The 27,420-nt window shown below is 41.4% G+C and overlaps 1 protein-coding gene across 2 annotated transcripts in view; it reads right to left on the bottom strand.

Annotated features, from left to right (window-relative positions):
* Positions 1 to 27,420, bottom strand: part of tenm2a (teneurin transmembrane protein 2a) — a 199,840-nt gene that overhangs the window by 47,716 nt on the left and 124,704 nt on the right. The window contains exons 3-4 of one of the 2 annotated variants that reach the window (XM_026330623.2): positions 14,408 to 14,614; positions 6,889 to 7,120 (exon numbers count right to left, since the gene is read on the bottom strand). In XM_026330623.2, coding sequence (XP_026186408.2) covers positions 6,889 to 7,120; positions 14,408 to 14,614 — 439 coding nt within the window. Of the gene's footprint in view, positions 1 to 6,888; positions 7,121 to 14,407; positions 14,615 to 27,420 lie in introns of those variants that run through there. The other variant, XM_026330622.2, reaches the window with a different exon arrangement.

The raw sequence follows: 27,420 nt of genomic DNA, 5'->3' as shown, positions 1-27,420 counted from the left end.
ATCCTGGAAGAAAACCTCTTCCAGAGTGCTCAGGACCTCCAACTGGGCCGAAGGTTCACCTTTCAACAGGACAATGACCCTAAGCACACAGCTAAAATAACAAAGGAGTGGCTTCGGAACAACTCTGTGACCGTTCTTGACTGGCCCAGCCAGAGCCCTGACCTAAACCCAATTGAGCATCTCTGGAGAGACCTGAAAATGGCTGTCCACCAACGTTCATCATCCAACCTGACAGAACTGGAGAGGATCTGCAAGGAAGAATGGCAGAGGATCCCCAAATCCAGGTGTGAAAAACTTGTTGCATCATTCCCAAGAAGACTCATGGCTGTACTAGCTTAAAAGGGTGCTTCTACTCAATACTGAGTACAGGGTCTGAATACTTATGACCATGTGATATTTCAGTTTTTCTTTTTTAATAAATTTGCAAAAATTTCTGTTTTTTTCTGTCAAGATGGGGTGCTGAGTGTACATTAATGAGAAATAAAATGAACTTTTTTGATTTTGGCAAATGGCTGCAATGACACAAAGAGTGAAAATTTTAAAGGGGTCTGAATACTTTCCGTACCCACTGTATGTATGAAGTCAGTGATCCATCCTAAACAAATCATTATGCAACAGCAGACTAACTTTGTTGCTATGTATCTATCAAAAATATAGAGAGCCTTAGCCTTAGCCTTTGCAAATGTATTTTAAAAGAAAATGATTAAGGCTTACAAAACTGGACACATATTTTGTTACCTTGCTAAGCAGGATTCATTGATCCTGGCTTTTGGAGTCATTGATGCTACTTTTAGTGTTACAGTCAAGTTTCTTTGGAGTCAAATGGAGGCCTGAGTCACAGGATTTATGACTTGTTTGTCTTGAGTCCAAGACGTGTGACTCACCTTTGGCAGTATGTCAGATAGAGTCCTCAGAAGTACAGTAATATAAAGAGGCTGGTGTGCAGAGATGTGTGTCAGTGCCCACTGTCTCTTTCATTCAGACTAGGCTCATAGGACCAGTAATAACCCAATGCTGTAGCTGAAGCTGGTGATTGCTATTTGGTAAAGTGATAAAGGCTTTTGCTGTGTGGTCTCCAATCCTTTTGATGTCTTTATTCTTACCAGTATGTCTGTACATGCATCTGCTTGTCTAAAACAGTTTGGTGAAAGCAGGTGATGTGCTCCAAGCATAAAGATTTGGGAGCTCTGATCCACTCTTTATCAATTATTCAGTCTGTTCTCTGTCTGTCTCTCTCTTTTTCTCTCTCATCATCTCAAGCGACTGATTGGTGGATAGAAACCTTGCTGCATTCTCCTCTTTTTCTCCATCTTCCACCTATTCTCTTCTCCTTGCTGTCAAGTACGCTGTGTGACTCCAAGGAAAATATGGGAAAGCGATTGGGTGTGGGGAGAATCCTCTAGACAAATAGGGGCAGAAGTAGTGCAAGGAGATGGCATGCAAAGAAATATGAGGTTATTGCCTAAAAATACCAGCCTCTCTATGTCACAGCCATCAATTTTAATATGCATGCATCAACCTACATGCTCCCAAATGCAAAAATACACATGGCAAGCAGGTGTATAAGCACACACAACCCCACAGTCCAAGGTCAGCCAGTGCGTTCTTGCTTCTACTCATTTTCACAGCTGTTGATGCATTTTGTTATGGCAATGACAGAAGTAATTAATTACAATACCTCTATTGTGTGTGTGAGCTGGTGAGTTACTTGCATTCCATGCAACACAATATATGTGATTTAAGGTACTGGTATGTATTTGAACGCATGCCCTGAAATCATTTCCCTCCCTGGCTTTGTTTTGTGTGTGTACAGAAGCTCCACTGTGAGCTTGGAGTGGGATGGGAATATGTCTATGGGCCATACTAATTATGAGTAGGAATGGAAAGTGTCTAATGTGCTCTGGGGAGGTAATTGACATTGATTTATGTTGCGGAGGACTATGGAAGGGTTCTATCATAGCAGGCAGCCGGCAATCACAACTCTGTATCATTAGGCTCTAGTGTGTGTTTGCTTGTATTTGTGTCTGTGTATTTGCGTGTGAATATTGTGGGTTTTCTGACAGTAGTCCAGCATAGAAACGTCACACATAATTAGAGAGCTGACAGAGACCCCCCCCCTTCATCCTACTTCTTCTGAGTTGCCAGCAGCACCAGCCCCCCCGTCCCTCAAGTCTAACCACTGCTACCTCACTGTCATGCATCCTGTCTTACATATGCAACACACACACACACACACACACACACACACACACACACAAAGTACAAGGAGGCACTAACTCACATACTGACACACATTTGCACAGACTACCTCCCACACAGAAACAATGAAAATTTATGTGGGTTTTCTTTCACAAGGTTGCCCTGTATGTGCTGCCAAACATTTAATTTGCATCCACTCAGAGCAAAAAGTGACATAAGAGAAGGATGAAGGATGAAGTGGGAGGCTATAGATTAGAGGACAGAGAGTAAAGGAGGAGGTGTTTTCACTCCTTTCCAACCCTGTTCTCCATTGAGAGAAAAGAGGACCTGGACAATTAACCACAAAACAGAGAGCATGCTGGGTAATTAGCAGGAAGTCAAAGCTCGCATTCCCCTTGAGCGAATGGGCACACGCTTTCACGGGCACACACGCACACACTCATCATTTTCTCAGCTCTCACAAACATGTGGTTGCTTAGGGTAGCACTCTGAGAATCATCATCAGAGGTAGAGAACAATTAACGAAGGTCGACAGTACGGGGGGGTGACTGAAAAACGGTCAGATCTGAGAATGAAACAAAAGGCTCAAGGATGGCATCATGAGAATTGTTCTCTGCTACAATAATAGGAAACAATAAGGGGCAGATGGATGCAGCATAATGGGCATTCATTCTCTGAGTGTTGCTTTGAAGAAGAACATGTACAAATTAGGAAGCTGGATGATGTTTGTAAAAAAGGCATCAAATCTAGTACTGAATAAAAGATACTACATGGATTTTTGATTTATTGTGATTTTGATATACAGGAACTGACCATTTGCATATTGTGTTCCATCTTTACATATCATGAGGATATTTACTGTATAACTGTTCTGCAAACTGTTTCTCACATTGTTTTAGGGTGAAATCACTCCAACTTACCTGATATAAAAAATGCCTCACTGATATAAGAAGATTAATTAAATTTTTTAACTAACAATATTTGGATTATTAAGATTCAGCGAAAACAAACAGTAGTGCTACATCACCTGGCGAAACTCGTGTATTGAATGAGCAGGGTGACTATTTAAACCATCATGAAATAGATGAGATGGATCTGTCAGATTCAACTCACCAAGTAACTGATCGATTGATCACATTGTGCTTTTCCTTTGCAGTATTTAATCAGTGCAGCATGTTGCAACGTTGGCTAAATTTAGCTTGATTATCCCCAGTTGAACACATTTTTCCTTGATTGTGCTGTGTGTCTGTGGATCTTCCTCTCTCTCTGCCATTGTTTGCAAGAGTGCATTTTAAGTTCATGTAAAGATAAAATTTTAAGAGATGAAATCTGTTGTTGCAGGCGGTTTCTGGGCACTGGGAGGAGGGGAGTCTCTTTTCATGTTGTGTAAGGGTGTCCCCTAGGCCAGAGTGAACACTTTTTATTCACTGAAGTCCAACTTTTTCAATCATGCATTTATAACATTCATAGAAGTCTCCCCATAAATGATATGCATGAATAAACTTTTTTTGGAGATTTTAAAATGAATTACTGATACAAGTAAAAGTGCAGTAATGGTTCTACATAACAAAATTATGTTAATTTTTTCATGTATTTTATGTTCACAGTCTATACTCTGTGAAGGGAAAGTCAAATCATTAATAAACCTTGCATGTGAATCTTTTCTCTGTGCTTTTCTTCTTCTTCACACTCTGTAGTTCCCACAGATATAGAAACTTTGAATGTGTCCCCATTGTAATGCATTGGAGAGGAAACTATGCAGGGTAGTCGCCCTCCACTGCACCCTCTCTGCACTGCTCCTTTCAGATAAATTGAGATGCTGCATCCTTCTCAGTGATCTTATTTCTTCCCTAAGGCTGTGGCCCACAGCAGAGTGAGCAGGAGGTGTATGGGAATGTCCTGAGATCACAGAGACAGATTGAAACTGGCATCAACTATCCAAAAGGCTCCCAGGGACCAATTGGAAATCAGCTGCTTTCTAGCAAAATGCCATAATGCATGTACATACATGAGCACTTGCACCCATGCAGAGAAATGCATTATTTCGCTCAGTTTCTTGCTCGCATTCACACACACATAAATACAGATACAAGGAATGGCACTAGCCATCTACAGTCATTTATCTCACACTGGTAAATGTATCCATGTTCTACGGGCCCCAATCTCCCTCTCTGCCTTTCTATCTTCTCTCACACACACACTCCCCAAAACAATCTCCCTCAATCACCACCTTGCTCCATTTCTCTTCCTCTCTCTCCCTCTTTATCTCTCCCTCCTCTACTGTAAACCATTTCTTTCCATTTCCCCCATCTCTTGCTCTCCCGACTTATATTTCTCTATGCTATATCAGTGCCCCTAACACCACCCTCCACCCCACCCCTGTCTGTTTCTATCTCTCTTTTTCTCTGCCAGTCATCTAAGCCCTGGGGTGTTCTGAGGTGATCAGTCTTCATCCTCTCAGCTCTGTCACACTATTGGGTTAAGCCAAAACACACACACTCCTGCACACACATTTATTATATGGAGTGGACAACAAATGCCAAGATTTACATATGATTACAGTGGGGAACAGTTACAGTCAAGGAAAACACATATTGTCGAATGCAAACATGCACACAATCACACGCTCCCCCTATTGCATGCACACATGCGCTCATCATCATCATCACCTAGCTGTGGGCTATAATGAGATGGAGGATGGGCTCTGCCAGCGCAGGGATGGTGTGACTCTCTGGCTCTGCCCGCCTGGCTCAAACCCAGTCACAAGCTCCAGCAGTACCAGCCAGCCTACCCAGCCTCTGCCATCACCAGGAGCAGAGAGGAGGGCTCAAGCTGAGCTTGAGGGTGGAGCTGGAAAACTATGTGTGCTGCTCTGGGGTCCATTCACTGCGGCAGGCTCTGAGCCATGCCCAACCCCAACCTAAACATCACCAAACACTGGCATTGCAGAGTACACAACAGTGTGTGTTGTTTCATTTAAATATGTGAAGATGGCAACCACAGCAGATAACCTCTGAGGAAAGAGAAATCCTCTTTTCCCCTTTATTTTTTGTATCATAAAACATCACCGCATCATTTGCAACTGCAGAAATCACAAAAATCTCCTCTCTCCTCAATATGTCATGGTATATGCATCACCATGGCAACAGAGGTCTAAAACAATTGTGACTCAAAATAGTTTGTGTTTAAAGCTGTGGATATTCTTGTTCAGCATCATGCTTCCTCTTACCAATAATGCATACCTGTGTGATGCAGCACCGGTTGAACCTAACCTGAGATCAGTGCGACTGAATTAAACATGGTCAGGTCTCATAAATACTGCACAGGACTGGCACACTGGGGAGCTTATCTGAGACCATCAGAGCTGGAAGCCCCAGTACTCAGCAGGAGAAACACAAGTACAGCTTGCAGAGTTATTGCTCACAGGGTGAGTCTGCGAAAGCTAGCGAGCATGTAAGCACTGTCCCTCTCACTGCATGTCTCATGAATAGTAATACCCTGCATGAATGCCCTCTTTGCCTGGTAAATGTTCTTTGTATACTGACAAAAGCACATGTGTAAGGTGGTAAATGGTGTGTATTTTCTGCTCCCTCACGCCAAGATACATGTATAACAGCTTTGACACGTGGCAACTTTTTGTATGTGTTGCACTTGGAGATGAGGGCGAGACTGCATTTGAAAAATTAATCAATAAATAAGAGTAATTGTCTTTGTGGTTTGAAGGGTGTATGATGTATGTATGATGTAGGAGCAGCAAACTAATAGTCTAAGTTTTGTCTATTAGATAAACAAATATGTGTAAAAATATACTAGCGTTAAGTGAAAAATATGATAAGTAGACAAGGTATTCTGTGTGGAGCTTTAAGTTTAACTAAGGTCAAATTTATATCTGAATCTATGCTGTTGGACAGTCCTCTGCAGTCATTGCCAATGCATCATACTTTATTCATGCTTAATTCACTTTTTTTTTGCCTGTCTGCCTTTTTATTCACGTCTGGTGAACAACACTTTGTGTACTGGAATAGAGTTGTGCCATGTGTTTTAATTTTGATGGCCCTGCACTGCGGTTAATCCAAATCCATCCAATTTTAGAGCAGTTTGTATCAGAGATTAAACTGCTCCACAGATGTGGCATTGTTTGCTGTCAGTCCTGAGACAGGAGTCAGTGGTACAAAAACATCTCTTGAATACACTTTTATTCTTCTTCCCTGGGGAACGGTTAACTCATTGTCCTTACAGTTACAAAACTACCTAGGCTTGCAAATTGTGGTTAGCAAGTCAGCGAGCTTAGCAGGACATGCAGTCATTTTCTGACTGACCCAGGTACTAAATCCTAATTTTTAGATCAGCAACAATAATGTGTTCCTAACCAAAAAAAAAAAAGCTTTTCTTCTTGTTTGTGTATTGTATGTTTTTGTAACAAATATAATTCCAGCCTGAGTGTGTGAACAGTTCTGTCTCAGCATTACTTCTCGGCCCTTTTTTTCTTCCCTTGTAGTTCTGTGTGACACCATCACTCTGTGCTCATGGGAATGATGTTGAAGCAGCATGGCTCTGACCTTTCCTTCCTTACTATTGATTATTTGAGGACAATTCCACTGCTGTGCTTACTGTAAGTGGCTCCAGATATCAGCATCAGGCTAGACCAGTCAATACAAAGAAATGCTAAGGAAATGTATTCCCGCTGACCTGGTCTCCAGTGGGACGTTACTATTGAGGACCCAGCTGTCTTGTAGTTGGACTGACTCCGGGGTGGTCGGCCCATCCCCGGTGCCTGGAGCTGGGGCATGAATGGGGTTGCGTCCCCCTCTCAGGGTGTTTCTGTTCAGGCTGTTGGCAGACTGGTGGGATACGGTGTGGTGATTGTGTGGAGGAGGCAGCGGAGGTCGTAGCGTGGACTGACTGTGATGGTTAGCAGCCCCTGGAAGAAAGACAAGTAGAGAGAACAATTTAAGATTTACAGATTTACTCTCTAAAGGAAATTAAAGAGAGATCCAGATGAAGCGAATTAAGGATCCCAAAATGCTACAAATCCAGGAATGCTATTTGATATCGGACATTTATTGGTATACCAAAGGAGTAATGCTTCTTGCTACCAAAAAAACATTATTAACATAGCATTATGTGTGGGGAATCAGTTTGTACAATGAAGGTGTCATATTTTCCAAACATTCAATAAATGATTTTAAAGGATAGCTAATATGAAAGATGGACTTCATTTTGTCCATCTTATTTTCAGCCAGATCTGCTATTTATATTCCTCTTTTTGTTTTTCATAACTAAGAGCAAGTGTGTGTGTGTGTCTGTGTGTGTTTGTGCACCTAGTATTATTGATAATGTGGGAACCCAAACTTACTTACACACTAACACTGAGTGGTCTCAATGTTATGGGAACCAAATGTAAATCAATGAATTTTTTGGTGATGGCTTGGTTTATGGTTAGTGGTTATGATATGGTTAGTGAAAAGTTAGGGTTAGGTTAGTGTAATAGTTAGGGTCAGGGCAGCCAGGAGATAAATGTAAGTCTACATTCTGTACTCAGCACAGCATGCATGCTCATTTCTTGTTCTCACAAGGGGGGGGGGGGGACACGTCAGCTAGAATCCAATACCAGTCCTTCCAGCACTGAACTAATGGACTGTTGAGTGAGATAGCTGAAAAACAAACCTGGATGACTCAGACAAGAGCACCCATTCACACATCACCTTTCTTTCTCTGTCTCTCTCTGTGAATCAGTGGGGGGATTCGAGCCTGTTTTAGCATGTGTGTCAGTCTGTAGGTTTATACAGAAAAATCAATAAACCACATACAATACAATAGAGAAGAGGTTGCCACAGTTGTATCACTTCTTGTGCATTAGCATATTTTTTGTGCAGATCGGTGTGTGTACTCAGTGCATCGCTACACAGAAAGAAGTGAAAAACAATACATTAAAAACAAACTCACATCACGACATAACTGTCCACAGATTTATTCTAATGATGTCTAAATTCACATAAAGTCACTGATATTACATTTAGTTTTATAACATAGTTTGCTTTTCCTTTCATCACTACTACATATTGCACTTTCATCATTATTTTACACATCTAAGAGTGGAATGTGTTATAATGATTGATTTGTTTGCACATTGGCTTCTTTATGCTGATCAAAAGGACAGAGTAAGTGCACATATACGCACATACAACGGGGGGTGAGAACAACAAAAGCAACTGCTTTGTCAAGCTGTTCGATCACGCTTAGCTCTTCTCTATCCTGATTGTTTAGAGCAGATAGAGGGCAGCAAGCTCCGTGGCAACTTCAGCTGTAATGGCAACCAGTTTATAAGGTGACCTGATTCCTCCACGCTGCCACCGGAACACAGGTGTCACCCACATGGCCCCCGAAGAACAGATGCACGTGAAAAAAGAGACGAGGGGAAGGAGATGAGAAAAAGATGGAGGGGCCTGACCTTGGAGTCACAAAACATCTGTTTGCACATGCAAGGATGCTCCTGGGAGAAACAGACCTACATGCACACACTCATGCATACACTTACATATGCAAACATACACTTTATGCAATTACGCACCTGCAGGAAAAGCCAAACTCTTGCATCAAAATCTTGCAGAGTAAATTTACATGCAGTGTAAATTGATGTTTAACTATGCAGAGAATTTTATTTCTAGTACTCCCCTCCTCCTTCTCCTTTCTATTCAGCCTCATTTCTTCTTGAGGCTTGTTTGACTCTTTCATCTAGATTTTATTTGCATTTTGTTTGTTTCCTTTCCTGATGTGAAGCACTTTGTGTTAAAAGTACTTTATAAATTGACTTGACTTCAACCTGCAATGTCCCTTTAAATGTGAAAAAGCTCCCACTATGCTTGATCTGCATAAATACCTTAATCAAGCTTAAGCATAGCAACAATACGCACAACACAGTGTCAAATGCTGGGGAACAAAATAAACTTGCGCACACACATGCAGACATAGATATACAGTCCAATAGAAAAACAAAGATAGGTACTCTCATGTTCAAGGAGTACTTCAATGTCTCTACTGCATGCCTTCTGCCTTTGTTCAGGTTCCTGCCATAAATATTCAATATTCATTTAAATTCAGATGGATAATCAAAGTTACACTTTGTATGAAACTGGAATGCATATTTTTGAGCGTCTGTTTTCCATGAACTGCTGTGGCCTTAGTAGGTGCGAATCTCTTGAGGTTTTGTCGCTGTGTCTGACTGTGTGCATATGTACCTGACATCACCGGCAAAACAGTTTTCAACAATCCAGCCATTATACTGTTACACAGGGACTGAGTCATAACCTGCACTGCACAGAGATTCACGTCTGCAACGTTTTGTACTAAAGATTTTAACATTTCCTTTCAAAGAAAATGATGAAAATCCTATTATCTATCATCTAGTAGCAAATGCTATTACATGTCACCAGATGTCAGGAAAATGTAAATGCTGAGAAAAGTACTGCCTGTAATTCTATGCATTTACTCTCTTTATAACCTCCTGACACCACCAGAATTGCTATCTACTGTCAGGTTAACTGACCTGAATTGATAGAAAATGATTGTTTCTTTATTCTTCAATCAATATTTGCAGGATAAAGTACAAAAATGAGTCATTACTAATCTTTACACATGTTATTGTAGAAACATACAGCTGTATAAAATAACTGGTTTAAAAAAGTAAATCACTTTCATTCTTCCCAAAGTCACACAAGAAGGTGTGCAAAAAAGTCTTTTATTCTGCACAAGAGGGACAAGAGAAAGATGTCAGAGAAACTCGTTATTACGTATACTTCAAATTTATATTAAAAAAAAAATTCTCAGAGCTCACCAGTGAAAACAAACACTTAGAGAAGTGGGGTCTGTTTGAGCAGCAAGGTCCAGGTACAAGGTCACTGTATTTTTTTTTTTTTATAAACAGAGAAAAGAAGAAAACTGCAGATTGTTTTGGTCACAGACACAGAAATCTGACTAACCACTGGAACAGAGACAGCACACAGTAACAAGTAGGCTGCAGGTAAATGGGTTCAATAAATTAAGATAGAGGACCTAGTCTGATGAATTGTCCGGTTGCTAAAGTGCAACCCGCAGGTAGGCTAATAGGAACAACCGTTTTACCAGGAACCCAGTCTGATAAAAGACAAAACACGTGGCGAGAAAATAGAGCAATTAAGGAGCAGCCAAGCAGATCACATTTTATTCCACTTTATCTTTCCCCTTCCTTCCTTTCCTCTCACTTTCGCTCATCAGTGTGAGCAAACAGCGATCATGGAAAGATTTTCTCAACAGCTCTCTGTTTTGTTTTCACAGACGCTTTTTGTACAGAAGCTCAGAGCCCGTCTGACTCTTGCTGAAGCCTGACCCAGTTTATTCTGTCCTTGGTCCCCTGCGCCTGGAGAGGGGGGACTATAGCTGTAAGCTGGTGGGTTTGGCTCAGGCTAATCCCTGGAAGTTCATTATGCCGGCCAATTCAAAGCAGCCTCATTCAGCAGAGAGGCATTAGCTTGTCTGCTAACCTGCCGTCCCTGTAAAGCACACTGCGCACACACATCAGAGAGAGGGGCAGGGGCCCGCCACACCGTATTAATCTCAGTGTGTGTGTGTGTGTGTGTGTGTGTGTGTGTGTGTGTGTGTGTGTGTGTGTGTGTGTGTGTGTGTGTGTGTGTGTGAGGCCAACTGGCAGCAGGAACCAAGCAAGGCAGTTTGTTTTGCAGCCCTGGATGGGCAAACTGTTTATTGACATTTTCTGTGGTTAACAGGGAAAAGTCGCAGGGCAGGATGTGCATCTATATGTGTGTGTGTATGTGTGTGCAAGACAGAAATGCCCATTCAGCAGTTAAAAAGGGATCATTGCAGTGCTCCCCCCCCCCCCCGGCCTTCTCCCTCCCTCCCTCTGTCTCTTCATCTCTTTATTTCACGCCCGTGTCTCCACTGCTTCTTTTTTAAAAACCGCCAACTGCCAAGCCACCCTTAATTGTTTTTTCACGCGCTTTCTCTCTGAGCTAATTGCTATGCTTCTCATGTTTTAAGGTGGTATAGGCTATTCCCACGTGCTTCACATGTCCTCCCTCTATGAATGTCACATGCTCCTCATTTGTCATTCTTCTCTGAGCTCGGAGACTGAGCACAATGGAAGGAGAGCTCGAGGTGACACAGAGTCAACACATATGCTGACAAATAGGCTTTATTAAACACGAGCATGCCCACAAACACATATGGGCACAAAAAAGTTTTAAATGTATACATTTACACATGCAGGCATACACACTAATACAAACACACACACATGCATTCACTGCCTCTGCCTTGGCTAGTCATCTCTGTCTAATTAGGAGGCAATAATCCACTAGAGAAGAGTCATCAAATTCAGCCAAAAACAAACAGTCTCCATGAGCAGAAATGCATGTGTGCATTTCACCCACATGTGCACACACACACGCACACACACACGTACACACAAAATTATCCTACTGTTACGCAAATGTCACCCTTACATAAGCACCATTAGGAAGCATAACATTGGTGGAGCAGGCATTGTTGTGCCTTTGTTTCTGTAGATTTGTTTCAACAAAGCCATTAAACATTCATTGCTTCAGCAGTGACTTGAGGTGGCTTCCCTGGCAGCAGATAGCTATAGCCACTTTAGAAGGGGCCCGGGCTAAAAATAGATTAGCGTTCCCTATGCATAATGAATGGCCAGAGACAGCACTAACGCTAGCTCTTTCCAGGAGCGATCTGCTATGCTCCGTTTGGCTGTCTCAGCTCTCCCGGCGTTCCCAGACAGGTGCTCCGAGCCAGACTGTATTCCCATATAAACATCCAACAGAGCCAATTCCCAGCCAATCCTCTGCAACAACGTTCCGTTCCCATTCACCTGTCATGCTTCAGTAAGAACACAAGTCATGTCTGTCCACCTGTTAGCTTAGGTAATGGTGGACCACTTTACAGGAACACATAAACTCAAACACACAGACACAAACAGCATGCAGCTTCCTGAGGATTATCTCGCTGTGGTCAGTTTCTGCCTGGCTTGGTAGGGCTCATTTCCTGCCCAGCGTCCACTCTCTACAGGACCACACAAACACACACATCCAAACTGACATGCACAATCATAAACCGTCGCCGGTTATAGGTGTTTTATTTCCACGCAACCAATGCTGTGAGTTCCTACATGCCAGGGTGTGTTTATGCAGTGCCAGACTGCCACTCTAAACTCATTTAGGTCGGTTTTAATGGACACCCAAAGCCAAGGACTCTCTCTGCACCCATTAGATCAGCAGTCCTGGCTGGAAAATGTGGTAATTTGCAGTTTCATCTCAATGTTGTTCTCCCTCTATCCAAATATCCCTCTTTCACCCTCTAAACACTCATCAGCCCTCTTTTTCCTTTTGTCTCTGACACCCTGTGTCTCTTGGTCTCCATCTTCCATTCAGATGCTTTCTCCATCTATTTTTATTCGTGGGCTTTGGATATCTTTTTTTCCCCCCTTTTGATTTTTTTATGCAAGATGTCTCATTAAACAACTTCAAAAGTCAAAGTTTGCCTTTCTCTCTCTGTGCTCCCATTTGCCTTTTTGCGCCTCTTTTCCCTGCTTCTCATTCATTTCTCTTTTTGTCTCTCCCGCTCGCTGTCTCTGTGTGTACATGCTCAGCAGAGACTGAAAGAAGCCTCAGAACAAAAAAGTGTGGGTGTATGCGAACAAGAATGAGAGAAAGAGAGAGTCTGCCTGTGAGCCTCACTCTACCTCTTTGCCAGTGTCTGCCATTAGGGTGTCAGTGGCAGAGTGAATTTATTTGCTGTGCGGTTACCGGGCTAATGATTGATGTTGCCCCAGCAAACAGTAAACCAATTAGAAGGCTGATGTAACGTCATTTTAAAAGCCTCCTAATCACGTTGCTCTTGAACCTGGGACCCGGGCCTTTCCTAATGAAGATTTATACTGGATCAAAGGAGAGCCTAACGCCATTAACAATAGATTGTATTCCACCAAAAATCACATTAGGACTTCTCTGCCCACCCCGCTCCCTCCCATCAGGCCTCTGCTAAATATATCTGCTGATTACAAGTGCAGATGCACAGAGGAATGGAGAAACAAGGGAAGAGCGGGAAAGAGAGAGGCAGGGAGGGACGGAGAGGCAGAGTGAGCCGGGCCATGGTAGCTAATTGTTGAGAATAAATGTGTATGCTGATGAATAAACTCATCACTGCAAATATGAGCGTGTGTTTATGTGTGTGCTTGCGTGCATATGGGGGAGACAAATAGTTGCGAGGTGCTGATATAAGCACATGGGGCCTCTAACAGCTAACAAGAGAATGTCCAATGATGAAAGAGAAAGCTCAGAGCCAGGGAAACTAACTAGTTTGCCTTTGCTACACTGATCCTCCTGCTGGCACTTAAAATTCATCACCCCCTTACCTTTCACTTTCTGGTGGATTATTAATGTCATATGGAAAATAAGTACAAACACACCTACTCACTAGAAACGAATCTGCACTTTGCACAGTGTAGGGGTTGCTTTTACTTGCATCATTGTTTTGTAATAACAGTCGATAAAGGTGGGAGGTTACATTTAAAATGTAATCCATTAACAAATCACCAGTTGTCTGCAAAAATTAGCTTTTTATGTAGCCACAAAAGAAGTCAAGTTCTGGAAGTGTCTTCTTTTGTTTTTTTTTATTGAATATGCATCTTTGAAAAATAATTTTTGCCACCTACTTTACATGCAATAATCACAGTATACTGTCATTTCTGATTGTTAAATCTACATGAGATTTGTAAACTTATTAATGAATAACAACAATAAAGAATAAAAAATATTTCTCCTCTACTGACACTATACATATTATAACCTGCCATGCATTTAGTCAAAGCCTAACTTAAATATTTAACTGTATGTTTTAAATTTTCTTATTCTTTTCATAATGCAAGCAGTAATTGCTGCAATTCCTTTCGTTTGATTCCCAGTCCTGCAAACAAATGCTGACTTTGAAAGAATGCAAAAAAGCAGAAACAAAATGGACAAAAGAACAAGATGTGACACTGAATTAAAGCAGAGGATTGCTTGGCATTTTACTGAGCAAAGACTAAATCAGATCAGGAAATAGACATATGATGAGGTAATGCAGTGACCCAGGTGATGGATGACACTGATGTATAAAACAAACACACAAACAGAAAGAGTGGATGAATGGAGAGTTCTCTTACCCGTGGAGGGGGGTTGGGCCCGGAGCAAGTATGAGTCATCCGGGTGGGGCTCCAGGTGAGAGTGGGTGGAGTTTTTCTCCAGCAGGGGCATCTGGCATTCCCTGATCGGTGGAGAAGGGCCAGGGGAGGGGTGGTGGGGGGCGGACGAGGAGGACGGAAGGGACGGAGGGAGCAGGGAGGAGGAAGAGGTTGGAGGGAGTGGGCGACCTGGAGGATGGAGGGAGAGAAAGAGGGTAGAGAAGGAGGGAGGAGGGGGGCGTTAGACTTAACAGATGGCAATGACTGACAGTGATACCATGGCCTGTTCCATAAAGCAGGCTAACTGAGATATCTGGATAACTTTGATGAGTAAAACCCAGAATGCCTTAAATGCTCATTTGACCCAACCCATGTTTTTCTCATTGACCTCTGGTGTCTGTGGTCATGCAGATTAGTTTCGGTTTAAAGATAACTTTCTGAGGTGAATGAAAAGGCATGGAAATGAACTGCCGACAGTTTTAACTGGAACTGCTTTCTTTTAAGGAAACGGCTCCTTTGAACACTGCGCACAGCGTCTTCTGTTGAGCATTCAGAATAAATGAGACCTTGTTTCTGGAAAATAATTGCAAAAAAGGATTTACGATGTAAGACTTCAGTGCTGTGAGTAAAAATTTTACATTTTAGGTTAAAAAAAATCTAAACAGTAACTAAAAGTACGTAAATGGCTGCATGTGCGTGAGAAAATGTGTAGGTTTTTTGCATGAATTGACAATATGAAATGATGAAAAAAACAACCCTGCTACAGGTCGTACTCAGAGTTATCCAGTTAACTCATAAGTAAGCCTGTTTCATGAACCAGCCCACTGCTAGCTCCAACGCAAAGCAGCATGGGTACCCAAATACAAAAACTTGAGCATATTGGAGAAACTCAGTAAAGATACATTCACACAAACAGCACATATTTAGCCTACATTGGTTCTTGACCAAAAAAAGATTCAGCTATTTGCAGCACTAAGAATAGATGCTTGACAATCTCTACCACTGTCACCGCACTCATTCAAATATCTATCTAAAATTTAAATAAGCCACCAAAACTTACTGGTCACATCAGACCAAACAAATGCTGTAACAACAAAATTTCTTTAACATCAGTTGTTCTAATGCATTATGGCTCTGGTGCATTTTATTGCTTATGAATTACAATTTTCAGACAAAGACAAAGAAGATTTTATTTCTTTTTCTATTTCCTGCTTTAAATCAAACACTGCGATACGAGTTTTGGGAGGACCTACATCCATTGTTCGATTGTCCTCTACATGGATAAGACAAAAAAAGTTAACAGCCAAGTCTTTAAATAGTAGGAGCCATGGGACATGTGGACACAATCAGGTTGTCCCATACACCAGAGAGACAAGAGAGGGATAGAGAGAATTCACTCTACTCTCCAAAGGTTTGGAATCAAGGACAAAGACAAATCTAATAAATTCTATTTAGAGACGGCTCAAAATATAGAATAATTATGTCTGCCATATTTGCAGCTCAATCAATCAACAATATGGTAAGAATGAGGCCACTGAGTCCAGCCAAACCACTGAAGGACTCGGGTTATTACAATTACTAATTAGAGAGTCAATGAAAGACATTTTGACACACTGATAATCACTTATTTTCTACTGATCCCACATTCAAAATGATAGCCCCAGGCGCCAGCTATGTTTGTCTTTAAGCAGCTTTATAAATATTTTTAAAAATTATTTCTCAGTCACCTCTTGTGCTTCATTTCCCAAAGCTGAAATGTAAAGGGATGGAGAAAAATAGGCTAACCTGCCCCTAGTTTTACAAACTTCACTCTTTCTTTTGCCACTGAAAACTTGAAAATGGAAATGTTTCAACGCTCAGCATTTCGGGTTCTTTCATTGGTCTTCTCTCCTTTTTCACACAGAACCAAAAAGCAGGCATGAACCGAAGAAGAGAAAGAAAGAAAAACTGTGAGACCTTGCAGAAAAAAATCAGATTGCTCATCATGTTTTTTTTCTCTTCTTACTGATAGTTAATCAAAATACAAATGTGGTGTGATTGTAATTCGACAATCTTCACCCTGCCATCACAGAGTATTGATAGAAATCAAACAGGAAAAGACCATGATAGATAGAGGACATTTTTAGGTGTTGGTGATGGCGATGTTGCTTGCATCAGGGAAACGGTACCTGGGTGAGGGAGGATTAATGGAGGTATCACTTAAAAGACAAAGTGGTTGGAAATAGTTGTTGCCTAACTTGGCCATGTTTGCTGTCTCAAAATGAAGCCCATTAATCATGTAAAATACACATTGTAGTGCAGGTACCACCGTGGCTTTGTAGATATATATTTGATAGAAAGAGAGGCAGAGTCATGCCTCTGTCCTGCTGTCCAAACTGCTGCAGCTTACTGCTTTGCGTCATGGAAACCAGAGCTAGGATCGATCCACAGCCCCACGTTAACTACACCCCAGAGAGATGCCAGCCTTGTCTGCTGTTTAGGTATGTGTGTGCTTCTGTGTGTGTGTGCGTGTGTGTGTGTGTGTGTGCGTGTGTGTGTGTGTGTGTGCGTCCGGTCAATCTCATCAGAGCAAACACAGAAAAATGGATAAACAATGGCAAAGCAAACACTGTGACCAACAGGATGAAAAACAAGCGAGGCAGGGAGGGGCAGGAAGAGATGGACGGAGAGCTGGGGGAAGCAACGAGGTCACGGGGGTAACCAGGGGAATGGAGAGTGAGGGAAATGAATGAAGGGAGCAGAGGATGGAGGAAAGAGGACGATCCAGAAGCTATGAGCTGACAAAACTTATTGCCAATAAAAAATGAAAAAAAGGGGAAGAAAGTGATAGAGAAAGGTAATTAGGAGGAGAGGAGGCAATAAGAGGTGAACGAACAGTGGAAGATTGAAGACAGGAAAAGGGAATGAAGCAGTAAAGAGGGAATAAGCCACAGACAGAGGCAAAAAAATCCATTGATCTAAATGAATCGATCACTCACCTCAACTGATGGCAGGAATGGATCTAGATATTTGCATATTTTACAACACCTTTAACAAGGCTGTTCGTGACAACCCGCAATGAGAAATGTCACTGTGTGTGTGTGCCTGTATGTGTCTGTGTGGCAGCATACCTTTAAGATTGTTTTATCACTGTTGCAAGTTTTTATTGCATGTGTACACAATGATGTGGGTGCGAACTCATGCACATAAGGTTATGTGTATGCGAGTGTAGTTATTAATATTTTAAATCACTTTAATTACAAAAAAGGAAAAATTGCACTAGTTGGCCAAAAGCAATTAAGGGAACTCTAATCTCCTTAGCAATTATGCTGTGGGGCATCCTTAACTCAGTCATTTCTGCCCGCTACATTTCTAGAAAGGTCAGTGGAAATTACTTTGTGTTATTAGAACAAAGACTTGGCAATGAGCTCACGTGGTTCTCTTGACGATTTGCTTGTTGCCATCCTTCAGCCGCCTCCCCGGCCATCTGTATACATCTCTCAATCCTTCTCCCTGTGCCTGTCTCTCACTCGTAGAATCTACAGTTCTCTCACAAGTGTTGATTAGTGTGAAAAATAAGTGTATCATGGGGGGGGGGGGGGGGACTAGGCGTCCAAGGACTGTAGAACTGTATTAAAGGCATTAGTGGAGTCCCCGGATGATTTCATTACAATGTAAAAAGAAACATGATCATTATTACTTTGTTGTGAGAGGCTTTGACTTGCTTATATGAGTCATAAAAGTGTATGAGCTGTTGCTGCGTTACTGTCTCTAGTGAATCTTCTCAATATAAGTTTTGTTTAATCTATTGTTTCTCCATGAAGCTGTTCTTTACTGTGCAATGGCATTATTCAACACACACATTTCTGTTCGTTGACTGCTCAATTACTTTTCTTCTCCTCTTCTTTTTTCCTCGTCCTTGTCTCTATTTCTGTCCCTCCTCCCCTCCTCCTCCCTCCTGCCTTGCTCCGTCCATCCGTCCACCCATCTGGCTGAGGTGAGGAGTGGTAGGCTGAGGAGAGTGGAGTGGAGCGAGGGATGGAGCGACAGCTGGAGCCCAGTCAGACAAGGAGAGACAAATTACCCCTCTAACGAGAGCAATTCATCATCTCCTCATCTCTCCCTTCTTTTATCCCTCTCTTCCTCCACACCTCTATTTGAAAACAGTGCACCTGGATGACAACTCCAGAGGGGGAAGTTTTCATCTACCACACAACTTTACACTTTATGTGGTTCTCAGTTAGTTGCTACTCATGTGGCTCGTGCTGCTAAGGCAGTCAGCACGCATTTCTATTAAAATTATAGAAAATAATGAAGGGGGGGGGGGTGTTCAACAAGATAACGGAGACGTGAAATGATTGAATGAGTGGTATGAGGGGAAGAGAGAGGAAAAAGAAGCGACACACCCATGCTGGCACATGCAGAGACTCATTACCATGGCTGCTGTCAGCACAGATGTTGGACTGAGGGGGAGCTGTCAGTCAGTGTGTTTGCGTGTGTAAGTATGCACATATCTGTGTGTGTGCGTGTGTGTGTGTGTGTGTGATAATGTCTGACAGTGATCTGAGGGCTATTTAGTGATGACAGCTGCTGACACAATGGACCCCTTTCTCTATTTATCTATACAGTACTGTCTGTCTCTTCCACCTCTTCCTGTCCCCCGTCTCCTTTCTCAAAATCCTCGCCTCCTCTTTGCTCTTATTCACTCCTTTTTTAATATTTCACATTTAGCCCAGCTGTGGCTAAATGCACACCTGTTGTTGTCTGTATGTGTGAGCAACAAATGGATGTCACAGCCAATCCAGGAATGGTCTGAGTTCATCTGCTTCCAACTCTGAAATCCTCCCCCTCTCACCCGTTCTACCGCAGAAAATGAGTGATAAAATGTGCAAAGGGAGAGGGAGAGATGAGAGGATGATTCAATAGACGTGTGTTTTAATTAATAAAGTTGGGCTTTCACTGCCTAAAGAGATGATTGTATCACAGGCTCTTTCTTTGATGTGTTGCAGAGTGTCTGGGTTCTTCTCTGGCCTAAAGCTCACTCTCAGTTCTTCTTTTTCATCTCGCCTGCATCATTCCATTGCTCCACAACTATGGGGGCCCTCTTCCCAAACTGGCATATGAGCCACACACATTGAACATTTAAAGGGACATAAACTAGGTTCAATGAGTGGTCTATTAGCAGAAATGGAATATACTGTTCATGAATATGTTGTCATGTGTGTAATCCCCAGAACAATACCAGCTGTTGCATTTTCTTAATCTTAGGATGAGACTTTTAAATCTGGGAGCGGGTCTCCTTTCATGGAGGCAGCCATGTAGCACTGCCATATTTCTACAGCAGCTCAGAACAGACAAACCAAACACTGGCTCTAGACAGGGAACTGTGTTTTGTTGTAAACATGATGGCCATCATACGGATGCTCAAAATATTTAATTCTGCAATCTGACCACTAGACTTTTAATAAAAAATAAAAATAAATAAGTTAAAAACTTTTGGAAATCGTATCAAGTAGCTTGTAGCTATTTCAACAATTTATCCATTAGCTAATTATCTAGATTAATCTAATTATCTTTCTAGCTTGCTAACTATTCACTGACTCTCAGTTTCAACTCGTGGCATTACAGATAATGCAGTGTGCTAGTATTTTTAAAATCTGATCAATTTCTGAAACCATTGTGTTTAGTAAACAAAAAGAGAAGAAAGAAAAAGAAGAGAATAGAAATGCAAATCATCAAACTCTCTATTAACTTGCTTATTCCAACACTGGCCTTAAACATGCAAGACAATTTTTTTTAAAAACTGATTTTCATCAACCACTTCTCTAGTCCTTTTCTTACAGCCAGTTCAACAGGATGTGCACATAAAGAGTGCTCTGAAACTGAATTCTTTGAAAAGGAAAAAGATGGACGTGTAGTTGGAATGAAATGAAATGATGAAGGCCTCAAAAAACCTGATTCCATCTTTTCAATCATGTATTAAACCCATCTCAACTGAAGATGGTAGTGACTATGAGGCCATTCATAACTAATAGGTTCTGATGAGTGTTGTCTCTTAATAATATCTTCTGACCTTCATATAATGTGCTGTGTATAGGAATAATGGAGACGAATTATATACTAATACGAACAAATCTTTGAAAAGAAAGGCAAAGAGATGATGACGTGAATAACAGTGTTGTTAGTTTCATCTAAACATTATATAGAACACTGACAAGATCATGGCTTTTCTATAAAAGACATAGACAGAAACCTCAAAACTCCTGTAGGACTGTGTATGACCAGACCTACTAAGACGCTATGTGTTGCTGCAGTGAAAAAAACCCTATGACATAAATTCCAATAAAACCATCATCTGAGTAATTCTAATAGTTGGCTCAAGAGGTCATTCCTCACTCATATCCTCAGTCAAGAGGCTGTTTTTTTTTTTTTTTTGGAGAACAGCAGAGTTGAAGAAGACAGACACGAGTGGGCAATGGGCAATACGTTCACCCTTCTGACCCAGACACACAAATACAGCCCAGCACCTATCTGCCTCTGCTAATTGAAACATGACTCGCCGTTGCTGGGAAGTGCAAGTGTGTGTGCTTGTGTGCAGCAATACATAAGATTAGGATGCTACAGCATACCCATGCTGTCCATTGTCTGAGATGTCCACTGCGTAACATGGGGCAACCATGGAGGCTGCATTACCATATAAATTACATCCATGTTATTGCTGCTGTGGATTGATTGTATTGTTATGGATTCTATGCATTGGACACTCATTGAAACAATTAAAATAAATAGCCCCCTCCTCCCACATAAATGCAATTGCATGCATGGATGCATGATCCCACACACTTAGTTGTTAATGCACACATAAAGAAGCATCTGCATGTGAAAAATACACAACACACCTGAATCCGCAACCCCAGGTGCAGATTGACAGACACCCATCTTCTCAGTCTTCAATTACCTCTAAACCTGGTTTGTAGTGGCTGATATGCAAAAGTGGAAATAACTGTGTGTGTGTGTGTGTGTGTGTGTGTGTGTGTGTGTGTTCACAATGAAAGTCTCAAAGCCAGTAATAATACATAAGCTCTCTGTATCTACTATGTTCAATAAGCTGAAGGGAAAAAAAAACAAAGTCATTTTAAACATCAGAGCTGAAAACATAAAATATAAATCATCACCACCACAACAACAACAACAACAACAACAATAATAATAATAATAATAATAATGATAATAATGATAATAATAATAATAATAATGATAATAATAATAATAATAATGATAATAATAATAATATAAACGTGGTGGTATAAAATATAGTAATGCAGTAACAACAGCCATTAAAAATGAAGTCATTTCTTGACACATGCTGGAGCTTAAAAATGCCACCCAATTATTTCCAAATGTATTATTCAAATTATTAAATGCAGTGACAGCAGCTTTACTGTGTTGAGCAATCCTTTAATACACTTAAGAGCAGACGAAAAAAACATTTTGCTGTATTAAATCCAAGTGTTTCACAAAGTTGGAAGTAGATTTTGTGATACTAGCAAGGCTGCTTCCACATTTTCTCACTTGAGAGAAGGGTTGAGAGTGACATATGGACAAGCTCTTTGATGACTGGAGATAGCACTTGGACTTGGCACTTAGCGGAGACACTAACAAAACAACAGAAACCTGCTTGCAGCTTTGAAAAGACCTTGGATTTATATTGTATCTGTTAGACCAATATCTGTGTGTTTGTTATCTCAACTGGAGAAAGCTGTTAGGTGTTGCAGTGCAAAAATCAGCAGGGTGAGATGCTGGAAAGAGCTTTTCCTCCGATCTGCCATGTTGCTGAATCACTTGCAGAAAGTTTAGTGACATGAGCACAAATTGTGAGCTACAGATAATGTGATACGGACATGAGTTAGGAGAAGATTGCAATCTTTCCACGCCAGATAATTTTCACACTGACGTCTTGTGTAAAAAGGTTAATTACAGTTGAATTTAAGTTTAAAAACTCACTTTGATTAAAGCTCTAATTAATGTTTACTAACAGATTAAGCGAAGACAAACAAACTGTCCTCCAAAAGATCAAGGTAAGGGTTGGGAAAGTAAATAGCAGCGATGAAAAACTAAATTCACCTTTCAAAATATCTTCATTAATTAGCACTTAAATATCACTCGTCGAAGCTTAAATTAAATGTTAACACCTATTCATGACACCCTAAATTTCCAGTCTGATAGTTTCATCTACTGCCTGGTTAAAATCATGTCCCCAGCACACAATTATTTTAGGGTGAATGCATAACATTTTACTTGCAATGAACTGTATTTGCATTTCAGGATTAGACTAATTTCAGGAAGTTTTGGGAGACGGTGGTTCTGCAGAAACCACTGTACATCGCAAACACATGAGTGAAATGGACACACTTTCGTACTGGCACAATTACAGGTGCCTACACAAATACCTATTGAACACAGGGCTTCACTAAAACAACCAGCAATTGCCGAGGTTGCTATGACAATGTAGCTCTGGAAAAAGAACAAAAAAGAACAGAGAAAAAAAAACTGAAAAGCAAAAAGGAAAAAATAAACAAAAGAAAAAGATTTCAGAGAGAAAATAGACCATGGGGAGCAGAGGAAGAGGAGTTCTGCGTTAAACAGGAGATGGTAAGCGATCTGGATTTGTTTGGCGCACGGATCTGCCGGTTTGCGACCTTGTGCAGTCAGAGATAGCGTGTTGTTTTGTAATCTCATGAATAAACTCACTTTTAGCGAAGTCTTTTTTTTTTCTCCTCTCCTGACGTGAAATATGTGTGTGCATGAGAGACAGTGAGCTTGCAACACAGAGAGTCAGCATGGTCTCCTTTGACGATTAGCGAGCACATGCAGGCACAAACACACACACACACACACACACACACACACGCACACACACACACACACACACACACACACAAGGAGAGTCCCTGGTATCCTCTACATTGGGCTCAGCCAAAAGAGGGGTAATGTATTTAGAGCCAGTGGATAATGACTGTACTGTGGCCTGTTGCTGAGAGAAACCTCTTTTCTCTTTGATGTTCTGCATCCTCTATTTATAGTAACAACAGAAAAAAAGGAGAGAGCTTTAAAAACACAGAAAGCCACATTATGTTCCCTCTAACTAGTTTACTGTTCAGGATTGCTCCCTCTTTCTCTCTTAAGGTGAACGGGTTGAAATCTCCACCCTCTGGGCCAAATTTACTGAGACTTTTGAGCCTCGGTCCAGATGCATTTTGCACCTCAGAAATGTGTGTGTTGTTTATCAGAGCATCACGAAGGCGCTGTCCCCTGATGTGCACCTCTTTGTGCCGCTCGCTTTTCTGTTCATGCATTTGATAGAGCACAAACAATAGGAGGAGATATAATGACTGTTGATTTCACTACATTTACCAAGGTTTTTTCAATTTGTGCTGGCTATTGTTGCGGGTATAATTTTCACCTTTAAACAGAACTACTACAAAGAAAAGTTAATCAATCTGTATTATATAGACGTTTCAATGACAGCAAAGTGAAAGGGCACCACAAACAAGTGTGAAGTGGAGCTGACTTCAGTTTGTTCAGGCACAAAAAAGATTGAAGCAGCCAAGAATAAATTAACAGAACATCTGACTTTTATAACTCAATTTTTGTGAGTGCTTTCTTTTGTTGAGGCATCCACACTGTGGTACCTTGTAAAGCAAGCTTTCTTTTGTGCAATTTTAATGCTAAAAATTAACTCTGTGCGTTATTTTCTTCAAAAGTTGGTTTAAATTTAACTGCCTTACTTTTATAAACTGTTCTATAATTAGGTTATTATTACAATTTGATCATAATAGACATCCAATTTATATTCCCATTTAGGATTTAATTGTGGGCTCAGTTAATGGAATTGACATTTCAAGATTTATTTCAATTTTTTTGCCTACTGAACTGTACCTTTTGAGCTCTTCATCAATTGCAGAATGTGCTTAGGAGGCGACCCTAATCACTGATTGCAGTATTAGCTGCTGCCTTAGTAAATCAGATGTTAATAACATGTAGATTGCAAGCTCAAACAAAATGAAGTGCAGCGTAAACCTGTGCGGCACTTTCATGGATGCCACATAAATCTGGCCCACTATCTCCGGGACTTCCTTTTCCTTGAGGTGTGTTTGTGTTTATGATTGTGCAGAGGAGAGCGGAGGGAGGTGATTGGAGATTACCATGCATGTCTAGGCCCTTTGAAGTAGCTGCTGCTTTGGTCATGGATGGCTGAGTGGATATGTGTGTGTGTGTGTGTGTGTGTGTGTGTGTGATGAGGATGAAGCCTCTGAGGCCCACTTCAGCAAAAGAGTTGTTTGATGCAGTTTTGTGCTACATCTCTTTCTCTCTCTCCTCCCTCTATCCATTTATCCATCTTTTTCTGGAAGAACACGCAATCGTCATACAGTCTTACAATTAGCACAGCTTGCATCAGCTGACATCAGCTGACTCAGAGGAATATGGAAGTCCCCGTGCTGATGGACTTCACATACAGTTGTGCATCTAGGTGTATGCCTGAGTGTGTACTTCAATGTGCTTGTTTGTGTGCCCTTTTTGCACAAACACTCTCTTGCAAACGTGATGCAACTCTCCAAGGCACAACCTGCAAAACCATTCCACTCATAAACAGTTGTGCTCAGCCAAGCAAAGGCAAAAGACTTTATTAGGCACTGGAGGAGACAGACAGCCCAGTCAAATGTTTAACATTAGGCTATTAGTCTCAGCCCCTCACTATGAACTACAGACCTCAGAGACAAATAATAAATGCTAATCTTTGTGGGATGAAGCCAAGTCAGTCAGTCTAAGCTGAGAGCGTTGAATGAGATTTTTAATTACTGCATGACCTGGGGTATATTAGCGCATATTAATGAGGATCATTAACCTAGAGGTAACTAAGACCCCTCCTCCTTAACTACAACTGATAGCACCTCTACTGTCTCACAATGAACTATCAGTATGTGCATGTGCCGGTGTGTGCATGTGAATATTTTTGAAAAAAAAAAAATCTTACGATGGCTCATTCTATCCTTTGTAATAAACTGCATGTCTATGGTAAAAGTAAATAACTGGAGTCAGTCTCTTTTTACATCTGAGGAATTATACAGCTGAAAATCTGAACTCTGGGCCAAAAACACCCAGTACTGAATACACAGCCTTGGCTTGTAACTTTAATGTTTCCATTTGTTGCAGAAAGATGGCAAGGGCAGGGATTGTAGAAGAAAATATCTTTTTTTAAAATTTTTTTTAATGCAGCCTCACACATACACACGCACACACACACACACACACACACACACAAATTTCAATGGGCAGCAAGTAGCTACTGTACAGATCAGAATGTAAGGTAAGGACGAGGAAAGAGCTATTTCAATTGACATATTCAAAGGTCAATGTAATTTCAATTGATAAAGGAGAAAAAAGGAGAAAGTTTCTGCTCGTCTCTTCACCTAGATGTAATGTAATGTAGTTGAGGTAGAACAGAGGGCCTATTTTCCACCTCCTGCAGTGTAAATGCCAGGGACGATATTGACGTCATCCAACCATCATTTCTCTAACACCGCCTCCCCATCCGTTTCTCCAACCATGTGTCAGATTGGGTCTTGTAGTGCCATTAGGGCGCAGTCTCAGTGGTATAGAGGCAGACGCTTTTATCTCAGAGGAGGGCGGACCATTCGAATTTGGCTTGTAACATTTGCTAAGCGCATACACACACATGCACGCTTGTGTAAAGACAACTTATGCGCACACAGTTCTTTATCTCTTACTCTGTCCATTTCTCCCCACTCTCCTGTCTCAGCAGTTTATCCTTTCATCTTTACATAACTGTGCGGTCCCTCTGCAACCTGCACTAAAAGTAGTTGTTCCACAGTATACACATGCAACAGCGCTAATCCGCAGTGCAGGGACCATTCCACCTGAGCCTTGTATCCCACTCCAACTTTATCTCATATCTCTACTCATGTCAATACACCAACTGGAATAAAAATATCAATAAGATAATGAGCACAGGGCCAGTGCGAGGGATATACACATAGGGCTTATAGACGGAATATAGGGCAACACAGCAGAGGGAACAGAAGGGCTCCTTTGTGCCGGGAATAAAAAGAAAGAATGAGAGCCATGTTGTTGAGAGTTCTGGTTGGTTACATGCACAATGGAGGCAATCACTTGAGCAGCGTGCTATTCTATCTGGTGCTGGTATGGAATAATGGAGCATAATACTGCTCTCGGGTAGCCATTTACATTATACAAACGGATGGTAAGTGCACTATGGCTGAATGCACCATATACTGTTTGAACTGTGCTTGAATTTAGGCTATAGCAAGTGGAGCTGTGGTACATATTGCTATATGTAAATTCTGTGTCTAAATGTGTGTGTGCATGCATCCTCCTTCAGTACATCATGCATTAATTGCCATTCCCAGTGGTCGTCAAGAGAGCGCAGGACTCCTGTGGGATATCTGCACCTTCATTAGACTCTACTGATCATCACGCTGCAGCACCAAGAGAGTGCCTGTTCCTATCTTTCATCACTTCTTCTTTGCTTCACTACTCCCTTGCCTCTCTCCCATTCTGCCACCCCTCTGCCACCATTTTTTATATGTTGTGTTATCTCTCCACCAGACCCTGCAGTGTCGTTCTCTTTAAACATTATCTTCATGGCACTTCTGGGTTTATTAGGCTGGGGCAGAGAAGAAAGAAAGGATTGAAAAAAGTGAGGCGAGATGTATCAGAAAGTTCTCGTCTAGCTGGACTTGAAAACAGCAACTCCATGCTTGCCCTCTAAACGGCTGCTCCACAGTATATCACGCTGCCTCAATTTGTAATAGCTTATGATTTTACTGGCTCCCTTCTCATCCTTCAACATTTCTGTCACTTTACCCCCCTTCACCCCTTTCCACTTCCTCTCTGCCCTCATCTTGCACGTTCTTTTGCATTTTCATTCCCATCAGTCTTCCTTTCGTCATTATCTCTCAGTTAATATTTCTCAC

This window comes from Mastacembelus armatus, chromosome 10, assembly GCF_900324485.2.
Source record: "Mastacembelus armatus chromosome 10, fMasArm1.2, whole genome shotgun sequence".
NCBI classification, from domain to species: Eukaryota; Metazoa; Chordata; class Actinopteri; order Synbranchiformes; family Mastacembelidae; genus Mastacembelus; species Mastacembelus armatus.
This window is presented reverse-complemented; position numbering and strand designations above follow the sequence as displayed.